The 19,094-nt window shown below is 42.5% G+C and overlaps 1 protein-coding gene across 3 annotated transcripts in view; it reads left to right on the top strand.

Annotated features, from left to right (window-relative positions):
- Positions 1 to 19,094, top strand: part of LOC126234583 (sodium/hydrogen exchanger 9B2-like) — a 547,662-nt gene that overhangs the window by 469,648 nt on the left and 58,920 nt on the right. For all 3 annotated transcript variants that reach the window (XM_049943295.1, XM_049943294.1, XM_049943296.1), the window contains exons 3-4: positions 6,521 to 6,644; positions 17,109 to 17,308. In XM_049943295.1, the coding sequence (XP_049799252.1) occupies positions 6,521 to 6,644; positions 17,109 to 17,308 (324 nt within the window). The remainder of the gene's footprint in view (positions 1 to 6,520; positions 6,645 to 17,108; positions 17,309 to 19,094) is intronic.

Raw genomic sequence — 19,094 nt, 5'->3', positions numbered from 1 at the left:
TGATACCGTGTTCAAAGTGTAGAGAGATTGTAGAAAATGCAACGATATCTATTATCTAATGCCTCTAGCTTTACTTTCCATACGTACCAAACGCTAGTGCACATATTTCTAATGGACGCCATTCGTGACGCCGAAGAGGCAGATATGTAAATGTCTCCGGTATTGTCATTGACGACAGGAAAACGTCTGACTTCCAGAAATGGTGTCAGGAGTACATCAGATTTGAGCACTCGGATTATGGTGTCTTCTCTAGTATGGAAGGAGTCAACATCCAGATTCATTGCCAGTTAATTATGTTAAGAGATCTGTCTCCTACTGTATATCCTAGCATAAAATATTGGTCTTGGCGAAGATTAAAGTAAGAACAAAAATAAATTTGACAAAGTGAATGCATTCAGAATAGTAAAGAGTTCTTGTCCGTATGTTGTCAATAACATACTGGAGCTACAGCCGTCTCTTACTATAGATTCGTTCGACCCTGAGTTTAAGGCTGAAAATTATCAGAAATATAACTAGGTATACAGGGTGAACCAGAGCTCCGACAATATTTCTGGTGGTTCGTTACACAGTTACTGCGTATCGTTTTATGCCCCCCCCCTTCCCCCCCCCAATTAACTTTGTAATAAATTTTATTGCACTGATGATATGTGCACAACGCAGGTGTCGTTGATGGGCGCTGTGTGGCTTGCTGGGAAACACTCCATTCACTCAAAAATCGCCCACAAGCTTGCATTCAGCACTGCACTGTTTGTTTCTCTGGCAGTGTTAGTTAACAGTGCTTGTCGGCAGTACGGATAGGTTTACTGATCAGTTGCCCCATAAATGTCTGTTTATGAACGACGTGACCCATAAACCACTCTGAGGGATATACACCGAACCGTCTTAAGGAATGGGACAATCTAGACCAACAGTGCCTTGATGAACTTGTGGATAGTATGCCACCACGAATACAGGTATGCATCAATGCAAGAGGACGTTCTACTGGGTATTAGAGGTACCGGTATGTACATCAATCTGGACCACCACCTCTGAAGGTCTCGCCGTATGGTGGTACAACATACAATGTGTGGTTTTCATGAGCAATAAGAAGGGCCGAAATGATGTTTATGTTGATGTGTATTCCAATTTTCTGTATAGGTTCCGGAACTCTCGGAACCGAGGTGATGTGAAACTTTTTTTGTGTGTGTATTAACTGCGACACGTCGTCGTCGTCTTCTGACACCTCAGTTCCAGACGATGCCTGTATGCTTCAGCCAGAAGCTGTTGTGCTGGTCTTTTTCTAATCCTCCTAAATGGTTTGTGGATGGAGTCTACAAAATTGGCTTAGAGTGAGAGTAATTTCCACGTGACGGCTGGTATTTCCAACTTCAGTTTCACAAAAAGTTGTTTAAATCGTGCCATAATGCAGCGCGTTATAGAACTATCATAAGAAGGAGAAGGGAATGTCCAATGAGAATGGCTACATTCCGGCTCTGATTCTAACTGGCTGAAAGACCTAAATCTATCATAATAAAAGTTCTGTACAACCGTCGTGTCTGTCTTTGAAAACGCTAATCTCCAAAACTAGAGATGAATTTTGATGGGGTTTTCTCAGGTAGCTTGAGCATGGCTTGGGGCATTGTACAGGCTTCAGTGCACCAAAATCTGATAACTGAAAAACGATCGAGATTCAAAATTTCGTATGTATGAACACATTATTTCCAGAACCACTAGTCGGATTTTTATGGGGGGGGGGGGGGGGGTTCTTCGCTAGTATTCTCAGCGTAGCTAGAGGCACCATGTAGGCCATATTTCATCAAAATGGGATGGCGGGGAAAGAGTCACAAATATTGGAAGAATGTATGTATTTACATATATAAGTACGTATGTATGTCTGCCCTACATCTCCGAAACTACTGGAACGACTTCACCCAAACTTGGCACACATACCAATTACTGTCTGGAAAGAATATCTGCGTGTGTAAGAACCACTCGTACGTACCTATAAAATGGGGCTAGGGAAGGGGGTGAAAAAGAAGTATAGGCTAGGACGAGCGAGTACCCACATGTTATTCATGTGGTATTTGAGAATGAGAGCACTTAGTGATTTGTAACGAACTTTACACATAATTTCAAACCTTTACAAGAAATTTTCTCGCTGTCACACCCTCACATGAAGATGAAGGAGAGGAAGTCTTACTACATTTTCGCTGTTCATGCAGTAAAAATGTCACGTCAGTATATAGGTGTAAAATTACATCGTTGTACGGCCCATAGTTCAGGGGATGTGACGTCGTAAACACTGAAAGCGAGAATAATTGCAACGAAGTTCGATTTTATTCCTTCTGATGATGATGATAATCGAAAAAAAGGTAGACAGTATCCACAACGATGCTGAATCTATTTACAAAGTTATATAATTGTAGGGCACAGAGACAGAGGGAGGAGGTGGACAGAGAGAAGGGAGAGAAATCCAGAGGGAGGGGGGGGAGGGAGCGGGATGAAATTGATAGCGAGAGGGGAAGGAAGGAGACTGAGTACCAGAATTAAAATAAATAAGAGTACATACCCAGGCAACGTCCAGTTCTCAGCTAGGGTAAAATAACTGCGTGGAATGGCTTGGAGCTCGCGAAATGTAGGACTCGGTCGGCTGGCGTCGTGTAGTTGAGGTGGTGAGTCATTGGCCTTCTGGAGATTCCATTCCATTCCCGTGTAGAGCGTAGTAAGAATCACTAAGTGCTTCTGAGAGTGCTGTAATTAATCTGGTATTGTCCTCACGATTCCTAGAGGAAAGATATGTAAGGTGTTGCTGTGTATTCATAGAGAAATCATTTACAGCCGGTTCTTGAAACTTTGTAAGTAGATTTTCTCGAGATAGTTTCCATCTATCTTCAAGAGTCGACCAGTTCTTACACTCCCACAGGTAAAACCAACCCGTGACCATTCGTGCTACTCTTCTCTGTATACGTTCCACATCCCTGTTAGTCCTCTTTGGTGTGGGGACCCACACACTTTAGCAAAATTCTAGGGTATATAGTCTGTTATAGACTGATTGCATTTCTCAAGTTTTCTATCTATAAACCGAAGACAGCAACCTGCTTTATCTACGACTGATCCTAGGCCTTCATTTCATTTCTAGCAACCAAATACTTTATGTAGTGCTATGTAAATGTACCCTCTCCATTTTTCACTTTCAGTTTCATTTAAAAACTTTCAAGAATAATGTTTACAATAATAACAGCACACGAGCTTCACACATAATAAACTGAAAGAATTCACGCCACCCATAAGGCAACGTGAATTGTTTTATTTACTTTATTGTCCAAACAAATGTGAACGAGAGTACTCCGATGACACTGGGTACGCGTACGTCAGAACGATCTGTGTAGAAATCTCTGAGTCACATAAAGCGGGCAGGCGCACTGAGTTACGTGACCGGAAGTATTAGGGAGCGCAAAGTGCGTGGGGAAGTTGGAAGCTTCTAGAACAAATCCAGCGTAGGAATACCTTTTTGATAGCAAGAAAGCGCGCTGGGCTGATACTTCTGAGGGGAATCCCCATACGACTTTGAGGTGCTATATTGCGAGTTATCGTCAGAGAGATAAAAATAGTCTCTCTTATTCTTAGTCCCTCAGGTTAAGAAAAATATTTTTAACTATCTAAAGCAGGTAATTGAGGACAGTGCTTGAGAAAACGATTTCGTCTCTTACATTTCACATTTCATGCATGGCTTGGCGCTGGTGTGAATTTCCACATGTCTGCAAAAGTACAACACGCAAGATAGTTTATTGGTCGAGTGTGTATAGCAGAATCCCAATTCATTGTTTCATGTTTGAATGTGTAGGCGAAAGTGCGCAATTATAGTTTCATTATTAAAAGACCTGAGAGACAGTGAAAAATTAACTATTTACGATTGCTCCGAGTGAAACCGGTATCCAAATTCTATATGCTTCCAGTATAGACATATTGATCTAGAAGTGGCTAACGTACATAAAATTTATCTAAGTATTAGGGCCTGATTCATAGTGAAGAATAATATGAACATAAATGGTGAAGGTATCATATGGCGAGGAAGGCAAGACGTTAACCTGACATTCTGTCATCCGTGTGCTCTCGGATTCAACAATAGGTGCCAAGTATCACTGCAATAGAAATCCCTTGCAAATGTAACAGGTGCGCCTCAATTACATTTCAGTTATCATGGTAGATCCACTTTCTTATTTACTACGAACCTTTTTATTTCCAAAATTACTTAAAGTATTGAATACGTCGAGAGCGGAAGAGCAGTGTAATATAAGGGTGGTTCTCGCGACACTTAAACTTTAGGTGGCTGTCAGCCTGCTGCATGCCCTAATTGATGCAATTTGCTTGGCACCCCTGCTATCAGGTGACTAACAACTGGCGCCATTACATAGCAACAACAATCAAAATTATTTTCAATCGTTACAGCATTTGGTTTAGTCACAATGGTAGTCACGAGGAATAAATGTCAGTAACAAACATATCCACCGAGCCTGCTAACTTTCAGACTTCCTATCCCTGCCGGAGTAGGATTCCATACCACGCTAAATAAATCCTCTTAATGCATATCCTATCAGCAGCGGAGTGTATGCTAATTTGGAACTTCCTGGCAGATTAAAACTGTGTGCCGGACCGGGAATATAATTCGGAACCTTTGCCTTTTCAAGCAAATGCTCTATCTACTCGACCATTCAGGCCCAACTCACTAACCACCATCACAGCCATACTTCTGCGATAATCTACCTGTTATCTTCCAAACTTTTCACAAGTAGCTCTGCATTACTTACAGGACAAGCAGTCCTGGACGAATTCCCATGACATTGGCTAAGCCAATTTTCCACAGTATATTTTCATCCAGGACTCCTAATCCAGCGAGGTATGCAGAAAACTGTTTAAGTTTGGAATGTAGGAGGAGTAGTCTGGCGGAGCCGTGAGAACGGGAAGTGACCCATGTTTAGATAGTTTAGTCAGAAGGTAATTTCCCCGCGAAAGGCAGAGGTTCCGGAATCGAGTACCAATCCGGTACTGCTAGGAAGTTACATTCAATTAGCTATACTGATTGAGCGCGAAGTTCACTGAAAGTTTCGGAGATCGTTCAGATGTGTGTTTTGAATGTTTTCTTGGCTCATTAAAGAGTATTAATGCATTTATGATTTATTCCATTTATTACCCCAGCCATCTCTTTTCTGACAAAATACTTTCACAACAGTGGGCAAATCCTACCATGTACAGTCACCAAACGTGCCACGGAATGTTCTAGTTTCACATAGCTTCCTATACACATACGCAAAAGTGCAAAAGATGTGGTTGTCGTTGCAGCTGGAACAGATCAGCGTAGCGTCTGTGTGACGCTGTTCCAACGCACTCAATGAACCCGTACACCCAAGCATGTTCGATAGGGTTCATGTCTCGAGAACATGCTGTCCACCCTAGTCGAGCAATGTCGTTATCCTGAAGGAAGTCATTCACAAGATGTGCACGATGGGGGCGCGAATTGTAGTCCACGAAGACGAATGCCTCGCCAATATCCTGCGTATATGTTTGCACTATCGGTGGAAGGATGGTATTCACGTATCGTACAGCCGTTACGGCGTCTTCCACGACCACCAGTGGCGTACATCGGCTCCACATAATGCCACCCCAAAACAGCAGGAAATCTCGACCTTGCTGCACTCGCTGGACAGCGTGTCTAAGGCGTTCAGCCTGACAGGGTTGCCTCCAAACACGTCTCCGACGATTGCCTGGTTGAAGGCATATGGGACACTCATCGGTGAAGAGAACGTGACGCCAAACCTGAGCGGTCCATTCGGCATGTTGTTGGGGCCCATCTGTACCGTGCTGCATGTTGTCGTGGTTGCAAAGATAGAGCTCGCCATGGGAGTCGGGAGTGAAGTTGAGCATCAGACAGCCTATTGTGCCCAGTTTGAGTCGTAACACGACGTCCTGTGGCTTCACAAAAGGCATTATTCAACATGGTGGAGTTGCTGTCATGTTTCTTCTGAGCCATAATCCGTAGTTAGCGGTCATCCACTGCTGTAGTAGCGCTTGGGCGGCCTCATCAGTTCCTGTCTCTCTCTTTCTCCTCCATGTCCGAACAGCAGCGATTTGGTTCACTCCGTGACGCCTGGACACTTGACTTGTTGAGAGCCTTTTCTGGCACAAAGTAACAATACGGACGCGATCGAGCCGCGGTATTGACCGTCTAGGCATGGTTGAACTAAATACAACACGAGCCGTGTACCTCTTTCCTGGTGGAATGACTGGAACTGATCGTCAATCGGAACCCCTCCGTCTAATAGGCGCTGCTCATGGATGGTTCTTTACATCTTTGGGCGGGTTTAGTGACACCTCTGAATATTCAAAGGGACTGTGTCTGTGATAAAATACCCACAGTCAACGTCTATCTTAAGGAGTTTTGCGAACCGGGGTGATGCAAAACATTTTTTTGGTGTGTATACATAAGGCTTCTCAGGCAACTGCGCCACTTGTACTAATGAAACGTTCTCTTCGTTGCGAGCAGAGAACGGGAAGCCGCCTTTCCTATACAACGATGGCCTGCCGCTGCCCAGCAAGAAGTTCTCCACGGCGACGGGCAGCAGCGCCTTCTACGAGAAGCAGCAGCACCCGCTCGACGACCTGCAGAGGTGAGTACCCGCCAGCCACCGCTCACCCAGCGCTTCCGGCCTGTTTACGTACTCCAATATCCGACGTGAAAATGTCGAGTCCTGTGGCCAGTGTTGAACTAGTCGACCTGAGCCGTTCACTACTTGAGGTGGAACCTGAGAAACATATTCATTACCATTAGTAAATAATAGGTGTTGTAAGTAGGCTGTTTAGGTTTTTATATTGGTAACGCCACGTAGCGCTCTGTATGAAAATCACTGGCTGTGCTGTGTGCAGTCTGTGGCTGGTTTGCATTGTTGGAATTTGCTATGAACAGCACGTATTGTTAAGCAGTTGGAGGTGAGCCGTCAGCAATGGTGGATGTGGGGAGAGAAACGGGAGAATTCTGATAGTGGTCGATGTGGACTTGTGTCCATCAGAAAGAGAGAAAATTTGTAATAATGGATATCATGAACTGATTATATATATATATATATATATATATATATGACTTTTGAACACTATTAAGGTAAATACATTGATTGTTCTCTATCAAAATCTTTCATTTGCTAACTATGCCTATCAGTAGCTAGAATCTTTTATTTAGCTAGCAGTATTGGCGCTCGTTGTATTGCAGTGGTTTGAGTAACGAAGATTTTTGTGAGGTAAGTGATTCATGAAAGGTATAAAGTATTGTTAGTCAGGGCCATTCTTTTCTAGGGATGATTGAAAGTCAGATTGCGTTGCGCTAAAAAAAAATATTGTATGTCAGTTTACTGTTGATCAGAATAAGTAAAGAGAGAAATGTCTGAGTACGTTCAGTTTTGCTCAGCTGTTTGAAAATCAAATAACGTAAGAGGTTTAGCAGCACAGTAATTCATAAATTTTTTTAATGGGATGTTTCAGTGTGTGGCTGATGTTCTAGAATGTCGCTAAAGCAGTTGTTCGTACGATAACAAGATTCAGACGGACGACCGTGAATCATGTAGAGTTATAATTCCATTACTTCCATCAAAGACTAATACCTCCCCCTAGAACGGCGAGTGTCGATCGTGGGGTAACCTTGTTCGAACCCTGTTAGTGGAAGAAATTTTTCATTCATTGTATGTGGGTGTAAAAGGAATCAAATGTGCGTAGAGCAAGTATCTGATGACCACACTTGCACTGAAAACAATAACAATTCAAATTAAAAAAAGGCCACAGATCGCGGACCAATGTCACTGGGGTTCGCACAATCACTGCCCTGGGACCAACAAACCGTACTGACAGAGGCACTGAGTGATACCTTTAACCCCTAACGTATTGCTGCTGGGGCAACGATAAAGTGATGTTCATGCCTGACAAGTGAAAGCAGTAATATTGATCAAAGTATGTGCGACCTGAGTAACTGTTTTATCAGAATATTAATTACGATGGTAGCTATGTCGCTGGCGGGCGATGCCTGTGTTCGCTAAAACCTGTTACATCGAAGACATAAACTACTTAAAGAAATGAGGCAATCATTAAAGAAACTCTTCTGGCTTGGCGGATGAACCTATGCCTTTGATTTTTTTCAGCAAACAATCTCATTCGGCATTACTTCACGATTTCTTTCATCCGTATCGTCCTTCTAAGACATTCCTCTTTCTCGTGTGTGACTGCTTGGCTGCTCGGTCAAACAATTAAACCTGGTACTATGGAGAAGCCCTTCTCCGTGCTAGTTTACCTAGTTTCCGCAAAAGTAGAACATGTTGATATAGGCCGATTTGGAAACCTTTCCTTGTGAATTCAAAGAGCGGCCAATGCAGATATCATTAGTAAATCTGTGTATATCGCACAGTGTAGATTTTTCCTGTTACTAGGGAATACCACTAAGAGGTCATATAATCGGCACCGTCAAATATCACTAAATTAGGCGTAATTTTGACTTACTAAAACCTGTCCCATTAGAAGGTGCCTCATCCGCTTCAATATGTCCTAGAGACGGTTCTAGAAGATGTTTGAACATATTCTACAACCTATCCTCGTTATTTCCTTTATATTCATCTTTACTCAGAATATAAGCATAAGCTTTAAAAAACATTAAGGTGCGTTGGATGGCTTAGGCGCCTGCTCAGTTATTCAGTCAGTGGGTAATCATCGTATTGTATTTTAGATATGTGTAGTAAAATCAGATTTACGATATTTGTATTTAATGTCTTGAAACTAAATTCATTTGTGACCACGCCAACTTACTCCAGACAATCAACTGGAATAAACTGGCGCATTATTTTCGAATAACATAAATCAACCTTTCAAGTTCCATCACAACTTCCTACAGTAAACAAGTTTTCTTGTGATACAGTACTGTGCTTACCAACAACCTGTTCAGTGTACAGGTATACAGTTAAACATAGCTTCCGCAGTGATTGGTTCCTGCACGTAGCTGCTGTTTTCACATAGAGGTAACCGCTACTGTTTCTCCGGCCCTTAACCTTTTTAAATAATTCTCTAATTACTTTCAAATAATTCCCGCAGTCATTTATTTCCCGACGTAACTTTTTCTCTTGTATACTAACTGCTTGGAGGGACATATTAAAAAGATACTGAAATATCTTGTAATATTGTTATTGCAGAAACTAGGCACGCTGCGTTCTTAGAGAACTTTTTCTTTGTTTACAGGACCGGCAATCTTGAGAATTGTATCTTGAATATTTTACACATTAAATTTCCAAGTTCCCCATTGTACTGGTTAACAATTTTGGCCTGAACTTAAAAGGCCATTAAGCTAATGGAAAAATAGGGAAACAACATAATAGGCTCAAGATTCACCGACACTAAGCTTGAAAAGACTTGAAATTTTGAGTCAATAAGTGAAAAAACGAAATAGTTTGCAAAGGTATTGAAACTGTCTGTTACAAAAGTGTTGAAAGTAAGCTGATGAACACACGGTAGCTACTTTCCACGGCGTTATCTCGATTGCTGTGTGATCAGTGGTAGAATACAGTACCTTATTAGAACTAAAACAGCATACTTTAAAGTGGTACAGTAACGCACATTTGTCAACGCACGCTCATATCACAGACGAGGAAAAATTAAAACCATTCAAGGTAATGCGATTAACTGACAGTCTGTTAAACCAGACGCAGATATTCTCATCTAAACGACAAACACGTCATTAGTTTCATGCTTTTATTGCTGTATCTCCTACGGCATGGACAGTGTCTTGAAAGGAGGGTATAAGATGAACATCAACAAAAACAAAACGAGGATAATGGAATGTAGTCGAATTAAGTCGGCTGATGCTGAGGGAATTAGATTAGGAAATGAGATACTTAAAGTACTAAAGGAGTTTTGCTATTTGGGGAACAACATAACTGATGATGGTCGAAGTAGAGAGGATATAAAATGTAGACTGGCAATGGCAAGGAAAGCGTTTCCGAAGAAGAGAAATTTGTTAACATCGAGTATGGATTTAAATGTGAAGAAGTCGTTTCTGAAAGTATTTGTATGGAGTGTAGCCATGTATGGAAGTGAAACGTGGACGATAAATAGTTTAGACAAGAAGAGAATCGAAGCTTTCGAAATGTGGTGCTACAAAAGAATGCTGAAGATTAGATGAGTAGATCACATAACTAATGAGGAGGTATTGAATAGAGTTGGGGAGAAGAGGAGATTGTGGCACAACTTGACAAGAAGAAGGGATCGGTTGGTAGGACATGTTCTGAGACATCGAAGGATCACCAATTTAGTATTGGAGGGCAGCGTGGAGGGTAAACATCGTAGAGGGAGACCAAGAGATGAATACACTAAGCAGATTCAGAAGGATGTCGGCTGCAGTAGGTACTGGGAGATGAAGAAGCTTGCACAGGATAGAGTAGCATGGAGAGCTGCATCAAACCAGTCTCAGGACTTAAGACAACAACAACAACAACAACATAACCAAGTAGCAAAAAAAGTTGCTCTTCTTATCGGCGAATCATGGTAACTAAATGTTACTACGGTATGAGAAGTATACTGTGGCCTAAAAGTTTTTCCAAACGTAAGAGTTTACTTTCATATCACTGCAAATTAACAATGCGTAGCAAAACCAGAATAAATAGCCAATTCATCCAAATTTCACTGTCGTGTGCAGTTATAAATCGTTCTATTCTCTCCGTACACTCATTATGACAGAAAGCGGATCTCTCATTTTATCGCAGTTCGCTTGGTCGTGTATGAACCATTAGAAGCATAGCCTGAAATTACACACAGAATATTCAACAGAGTGTCTGGAGCTGAAGACAGCATTGTTCATACCAGAACGTCATGTTCCGAAACGCATGCGATACAATTCCAGACTGTCAGGTAGTGAAAAACTTACGAACTTACGAAATATCGGACCAGGTTTACGATTAGAGTCCAGAACTTTCTAGCAGACAGAAAAGAACAAGCCGTGTTTAACTGGGTAGATCAGTCGGACGTAAAATTAGCTTCGTACGTTTCCAAAGTGACCGAAATAACGCAGTTACCATTCATGGCATACAGCATATTCAAACGCTATGGTGAACAGCGTCAGAAGATTCGCGAGAACACTCGCGAATATCTTGTTGTATATAAGAAAGTAGCAGTGACAGAAAATGGCCCAAAATGCAAGCAGACCCGCAGATGATTTACGGTTGATACGGACTAGCACATAGTCGGAACGTTTACCAGCTGAACGTGCGAACTCCGCAACTTGCCCTCAGCTTCCCCACCGCCAGTACCAGAACTCTGCAACTGACAGCAGACCACTTGGGCACTTCCCGCAGCACACTAGTAAGCCATATTGTAGGAGCGAATCAATGCTAAGTAGAATGCTACTACATTTTTATTACAAAATTTTGTGAGAAGATGAAGACTGTCTGACAGAATAATGGCGTAAAAGAAAAGAAATATAATGTTGAGCTTCAGATGTGAATATTTAATAAGATATTTTTAAGCTAACGATAACATTTAAGCTTAGTACTAAACACAGTTTAGTAAATTCAAACTGTCTGTTTCAGCATCGCACAATTTTGTTCTGGAGTTGTTTCTTCGATTTTCTTGTCAGCTTCTGGTGTGAAACCAGAGCCGATACCACGTAGCCAAACGCAGGAATGTAATATTTGTTACCTTGAGTCGACTGAAACAGAGTTAAAAAGATGAAAACTCCGGCACGCGTTTGTCGTTGAAGTGTAGAGGACTCCTCTGCTCAAATACACGTAAGCGCTCTTCTGTCGGTAGAACAAGCTGCGGGCTTCGTGTTGGGTGTTAGCGCACTGCTGGAACCCTTCGTCGACCTTTTCTGAATTGCTGTGTTAGTGTCCGCCATTTGATGTGGCCACTGGCAGTTGATCCTCAATGTAAACAACGTTAAGTAGCGCATAAATAAACGGAAACATTCACTATTCTTGGAGTAAATTTTTCGAATACCTAAAAGCACGCGTAAAGTGGAACGACAACAAAAACAGATTGCAGAAAAAAAAGCAGATGTTAGACGGAGCAAATGTAATTCAGTGATGAGAGCAGTACCTTACAAAACCCTGGTTGATAGATTCTTGAGTATCGGTCGTCAATCTACGATCCTTAACAAGTAGTAGCAATAGAGGAGATACAGAATATACAAATAACAGCGGCGATTTTCGTAACGGATTGGATTAATAAGTGCGGCAATGTCAGACGCTAGTAAAAAAGACAGTTAATAGTTAAAATTTAGAGCGTGTACGTTTCGAGAAGCTGGGCAACATATTACTTCTGCATACATCTCCCGAAATGATCACGGCTGGAAAAGCAAACTGTTGCTCATTCAGATTGTCGTTCTTTCCGATCAGCATTCGCGAATTGTGTGGAAAAGGGGCAGAACGATAGGACTCTAAGTACCCTCCACCACCATTTTTTTTCCAAGGTCCAATCTGTCGCGAAATTAAAACCACAGTGATAATCCAATGAAATGGCTCGGAGCACTATGGGACTTAACTTCTGAGGTCATCAGTCCCCTAGAATTTAGAACTATTTAAACCTAACTAACCTATGAACAGCACCCATCTCCATGCCCGAAGCAGGATTCGAACCTGCGACCGTAGTGGTCGCGCGGTTCCAGACTGAAGCGCCTAGAACCGCTCGGCCACTTCGGCCGGCTAATCCAATGAAGTTTTGTGCGTCACATCTGTGGCATGTGTACCTTCGTCAATCGCGTCACGTCGTAATTTTCAGTTTTGAGTGCACATTGAGCACGCAAAGGTGCCTAGAACAATAGCCCACTGTCAAATGCGAAGTGCACGCTGTCATTAGATTTCTTCACGCTGAGTGCTTCCGCCTGGTTTCATGCAGCCGACATACGTCATGCGTGGCAACAAAGTGCGGCAGTGGCGCAGGAACTTTGAAGCAGGACGTTCAGACGTTCATGATGTAGGCAATCAGGGAAAGATTTGTCAAACGATGATCTTATTTATTAAATGGACCAGGTGATCAGAGAAGTCGTCTATGAAGGTAAATTCAAAGCAAGCATAGAGAAATGTTTTAATCAGGAATTGTCCTTTTCAAAGACAATTCTCGGCCGCACATTGCAGATACAACAGAAACGTTCCTGCAGCATTTTCGATGGAAAGTTTTCGATCAGCAACCATACAGCACGGACTTTGCTCCCTCTGATTGTCATTTCCTTGCTCACACAAACCACTGGCTGTGACAGCATTTTGGCACAGACAAGAAGCTGGAGACCGGCGTAGAGACTTGGTGGAAAGTATTGGTGGTTGCCTTCTATGATGTGGGTACTGGAAAATTGGTTCAACGCTGAAACAGTCTGAGTCCGAGCGGTGATTATGTAGAAAAGTAGCTGGAAGATGTCGCTAAATGTTAGCGATATTAGCTGTTAATTATTTCACGACCAATCGGACATCAAAGGGGGAAAAAAAGCCCTTGTATTTAAGGGGACCACACACTGCCTATCTAGCCCATGTTAATTTAGGCAAGTATTTGACCCATTTCTGAAAAAATATTTTTACTGTATGTTACATGATGCTAATAGTCACCTTTACTAAAATCTACTTTATCTATTTTATAGTTTTTAAGAAATATTTTTACATTTATTAACAAAAAATGCTAAGTTTTTTCTGAAAAAATAGTTTTTGCGAACTTCTTAATGGGGGAATATTAATGAATGTAGTACCAGAGGTGGCTTTTTATGTTGTGCAGAGTCTCTGAAAATTTCATTTATCTATGATAGTTTCTGATATAATGGGGCATATGTACTGAAAATTTTAGTTTGCGGGAAATTGACTTTAAAGAAACTTTTGAAATTTGTTACTTACAGTTAATTAAAACTGTCCTGCTGCATATGATGGCCCTTCTTTGGCCTCTAGCAGGTCTTCCAGCTTCTTTTTCTCCTTCATGGATGTTTGTCTTGCTTTCTTGGCCATATTAGATGCAGACCTGTCTGCATCGGCTATCCTCATTTTATCGCAGTGTTGCAGCCCAGTGATCATATTTTCACCAGGATTAATTCCCAGCTTTTTCAGTACCCAACGCTTTCCAATATTACCACAACTGAATGTAATAACAGCATCATGAACTCCTGGTTTCATTGTATGCATGCCTACAAATACAGTTTTAGGAATGCGGTTCCAAATTATGCTGTTGAAACATTCATTTGGCTTCTATGTCTTCCCATGCAGACATTTCCTTAGGTCAGGATGAGCCAAACCTCTGAAAATAGGTTTAATTGCTGTAATAACAGCAGCAGGAAGAGAATGCTGGTGAGAATAAGATTCTCCAGTTGCCTGAGTCCTATTGTATTTGCACCACGCATTTTCTCTGGATGGACACAATCCATGACATGGCTTATCATTAGTAGAGGACTTATTATGGCCCAAACATCTCTTCATTGCCTCCAGATTTTCTTTATTTCTCCTATTTGCCTGCCCATAGTATACCTGCAAGTTTTCTATTTCAGTTTTAGTTAACCGACCCTATCCGGTCAACAATTTCCAATCTTCTAATTTTTTTCTCTCATAACAACAGTTAGTTTTCTCAGCCTTGTTCTCAAACGTTTTTGAACATGGGTTACACATTCTATTTAGCTAATAATGGCATTTCCATATGGCTTAGAGTTGACAGTGGGTGACAGAAAAGTGGGCGTGGCACATAAACACACGTGGTCGGAAAATGCTTTTCAAATGCTCGAAAAAAATTTTTTCAGCAAAATCCTTTTCAGAGTACTTTAATAAAACCTTAATCTATCGAAATATGATGAAAACCGAAAATAGATTTTTTAGACTTGAACCACAGTGTGGTCCCCTTAAGTGAATAACTCCACAATCAGTCATACAACTTTAACGCAGCTGCATTGACGATAATGTATGTAGAACAGCACATTCTGTTTCGCTCTTACCGCAAAGCAGATCCAACCCACTGCTGCTCACCGGTTGCGCGTCTTCACAGCAGCGGATAACACTAGTCAGATTCGTGAACGACGCCGCTTCGAGCAGGTCGAGGCACAAACGCGGTTATCGTTGTCGCCGGTTCCAAGCGAAGGTTGCGGTATACGCATATGCGTAATTTAGCTTCGCGCTTGAAGAGAGTTTGCATCCCGCAAACTTTCTTTCGCCTCGTTACGCATAGTTGGTCGCTTACCACCACCATCAGCGATAACAACTCCCAAGAAATGGAATACAAATTTACTGAATAACTCGCTACGAGCACGTTTGATGCTGACATTGGCTACATCATTTACAGCCACCGTGCCATGTAGTCGCAGCAGCTTTTAGGCATGTCAGCTGGCGCCAATGACAGAGCCTGAAGTACCACCCGCCCCCCTACAGTGAGATGGCCGATTTTTATCGCCAGGACTTCGCTACTCGTATTGCACGTGCAAAATCGGCTGTTTCCTCTTACCCTGTCTGTCGCTGCTTGCCCCTTGAAACGTTCCCTTAGAAAAATTATGAATGACTGCGCTGGTAAACTGCGTTATTTGATACAGAGACAGCTGAGTAAAACTGAACGTACTCAGACAGTTCTCTCTTTATGTTGTGTACGTAGTTCCGCATAGTCAGCGCGTACACAACTTTCCCACTAGAGCGCGCCCCTCTGAGCACAACAGCGCAGGCGCAGTGCTCGTCTGTCTCTGCACTACGAGATGGCGCTGCCATAGAGACGGACCAAATTCTGCTTCCGCCAATCCACGTATTAATATGTAACGCAGCCAATGAGGATTGCTGCTAACGTACAACCTTTTCTCCTCGCAGATCACACTCGCGCAACGATACATGAACGTGCGAGGTATTATAACGTGTGTACAGACCTCCGATTAGTCAGTCTGCATTTGTATGCACCAGTCTGCATTTGTCTGCACCAGTCTGTGCCAGTCTATATACAAGTTTCAGTCTACGCCAAATAAGATTACCATATTCCTGTACATAGTCATGAAGATAAATGTATAGACACTTTTGTCAAGTATCTGAGATATATGTGAGAATAAGATTAACGCACCAATACCAAAGTAACTTCAGATTGTCAATTGTAAATAGCATCCAGAACCAAGTTAAGTAATTTTTATGCTTGTTATTATTTTAATAAATGTGTATGAAAATTAATAAAGTTCTGTTTAAAGTTGGTCACCGTCAATCTGCTACTCTGTGTGCAAGTGGCATTTCTATCGTTTGACCTAATGGCAGAAGATAAACACGCCGCGATAAGACCACGAAACATATTGCTGACACTCGCCTACTTCGTTAGAGCGACAAGTCAAATAATCTGATGGTGTGTGTACTGAAGGTCTTACAGTACGCACACCACACTTTACTTATTCTGATCATCACTAAACTGACACAATATTTTTTAGCGCAACGCAATCTGCGCAGTCTGACTTTCAATAATCCCTACAAAAGAATGGCCCTGACTAACAATAAGCTATAATACCTTTCATGAATCACTTACCTCACAAAAATCTTCGTTACTCGAACTACTGCAATACACCGAGCGCCAAAACTGCCAGCTAAATAAGATTCTAACTACTGAAGGCACTAACTACTGATAGGCATAATTAGCAAATGAAGGATTTTGATAGAGAACTATCAATGTATTTATCATAATAGCGTTCAAAAGTCCAATATATATTTTTGTGACATCCAATTAAACAAATTTCCTTTTTCTGACGAACACACGTCCAGATCGTCCGCTCAAAACTCTGGCATATCTCTCCACACATCCACCCACTTCTACCACTGCTGGCGGCTCACCTCAAACTGCCCAACGCTACGCGCTGTTCACATCCAACTGCCCAACACTACCCCAGCGAATATTCCAGCAATGAGTCCAACCAGTCACAGACTGCATATAGCGCAGTCAGCGATTTTCATACACAGCACTACGTGGCATTACCAACATAAGAACCTAAACAGTCTACTTACAACCTCTTTAAGCAGACATCTCGTGGAACGATCATACGTCCATAGTCGAAGTTGTCTTTGTCTAATGTCGATTTTTGTAGCAGTAGTCCTATCGGCCAACTGTGGGTACGGTGAGTGAGCAGCAAGAGCCTTGGCCGGCAGGTCGTGGTGGTTCCTGCTGTTCAAGCGGTGCCACCAGAAGGAGACGACGCCGTCGTGGCAGCCCGCCTTCTGGCCGCGGCTGTGCCCGCCGCCCATCTGCCCGTCCTACCGCCGCTTCGCGCGCGTCGTCGCCCTCGTCATCATCCTGCTGCTCTGCTGGGTCGTCACCTTCGCTGTCGTTGGACACGACGCCGGCCCCGGTACGTCCCCTGCACCGACTACTTCTCATACTCTGCACGCACTGTGGGCCCTCCAACATGGCCTAAACAACGTCCACAATAAATATTTCCTTTTTGCGATCACAAAATTTTTGGTCTTTAGACTACCGATTTCGGTCACCGACGACCGTCTTCAGATCTGCAGAAAAATGGGAAAACAAAGTACAACTAATGGACAGTGTTAATATCAAAACAAAATATGCCATAATGAGAAGTATTACTATCCTCATATATGTGGAAAACGTTTAAAATACGCTGAAGTGCCAAAGAAACTGGTATAGGCATGCATACTCAAATACAGATGTATGTAAACAAGCAGAACACGGCGCTGCGGTGGGCAACGCCTATACAGGGTGTTACAAAAAGGTACGGCCAAACTTTCAGGAAACATTCCTCACACACAAATAAAGAAATTATGTTCTACATCTACATCTACATCTATACTCCGCGAGCCACCTTACGGTGTGTGGCGGAGGGTACTTATTGTACCACTACCTGATCCCCCCTTCCCTGTTCCATTCACGAATTGTGCGTGGGAAGAACGACTGCTTGTAAGTCTCCGTATTTGCTCTAATTTCTCGGATCTTTTCGTTGTGATCATTACGCGAGATATATGTGGGCGGTAGTAATATGTTGCCCATCTCTTCCCGGAATGTGCTCTCTCGTAATTTCGATAATAAACCTCTCCGTATTGCGTAACGCCTTTCTTGAAGTGTCCGCCACTGGAGCTTGTTCAGCACCTCCGTAACGCTCTCGCGCTGACTAAATGTCCCCAAGACGAATCGCGCTGCTTTTCGCTGGATCATGTCTATCTCTTCTATTAATCCAACCTGGTAAGAGTCCCATACTGATGAGCAATACTCAAGAATCGGACGAACAAGCGTTTTGTAAGCTACTTCTTTCGTCGATGAGTCACATTTTCTTAGAATTCTTCCTATGAATCTCAACCTGGCGCCTGCTTTTCCCACTATTTGTTTTATGTGATCATTCCACTTCAGATCGCTCCGGATAGTAACTCCTAAGTATTTTACGGTCGTTACCGCTTCCAATGATTTACCACCTATGGCATAATCGTACTGGAATGGATTTCTGCCCCTATGTATGCGCATTATATTACATTTATCTACGTTTAGGGAAAGCTGCCAGCTGTCGCACCATTCATTAATCCTCTGCAGGTCTTCCTGGAGTACGTACGAGTCTTCTGATGTTGCTACTTTCTTGTAGACAACCGTGTCATCTGCAAATAGCCTCACGGAGCTACCGATGTTGTCAACTAAGTCATTTATGTATATTGTAAACAATAAAGGTCCTATCACGCTTCCTTGCGGTACTCCCGAAATTACCTGTGGACATGTGTCCGGAAACGCTTAATTTCCATGTTAGAGTTCATTTTAGTTTCGTCAGTATGTACTGTACTTCATCGATTCACCGCCAGTTGGCCCAATTGAAGGAAGGTAATGTTGACTTCGGTGCTTGTGTTGACATGCGACTCATTGCTCTACAGTACTAGCATCGAGCAAATCAGTACGTAGCATCAACGGGTTAGTGTTCATCACGAACGTGGTTTTTGCAGTTAGTGCAATGTTTACAAATGCGGAGTTTGCAGATGACCATTTGATGTATGGATTAGCACGGGGCAATAGCCGTGGCGCGGTACGTTTGTATCGAGACAGATTTCCAGAACGAAGGTGTCCCGACAGGAAGACGTTCGAAGCAATTGATCGGCGTCTTAGGGAGCACGGAACATTCCAGCCTATGACTCGCGACT

This window comes from Schistocerca nitens, chromosome 2 (genome assembly GCF_023898315.1).
Source record: "Schistocerca nitens isolate TAMUIC-IGC-003100 chromosome 2, iqSchNite1.1, whole genome shotgun sequence".
Taxonomy (NCBI): domain Eukaryota; kingdom Metazoa; phylum Arthropoda; class Insecta; order Orthoptera; family Acrididae; genus Schistocerca; species Schistocerca nitens.
Note: the sequence above shows the minus strand (reverse complement) of the source record. Positions and strands in the feature narration are given on the sequence as shown.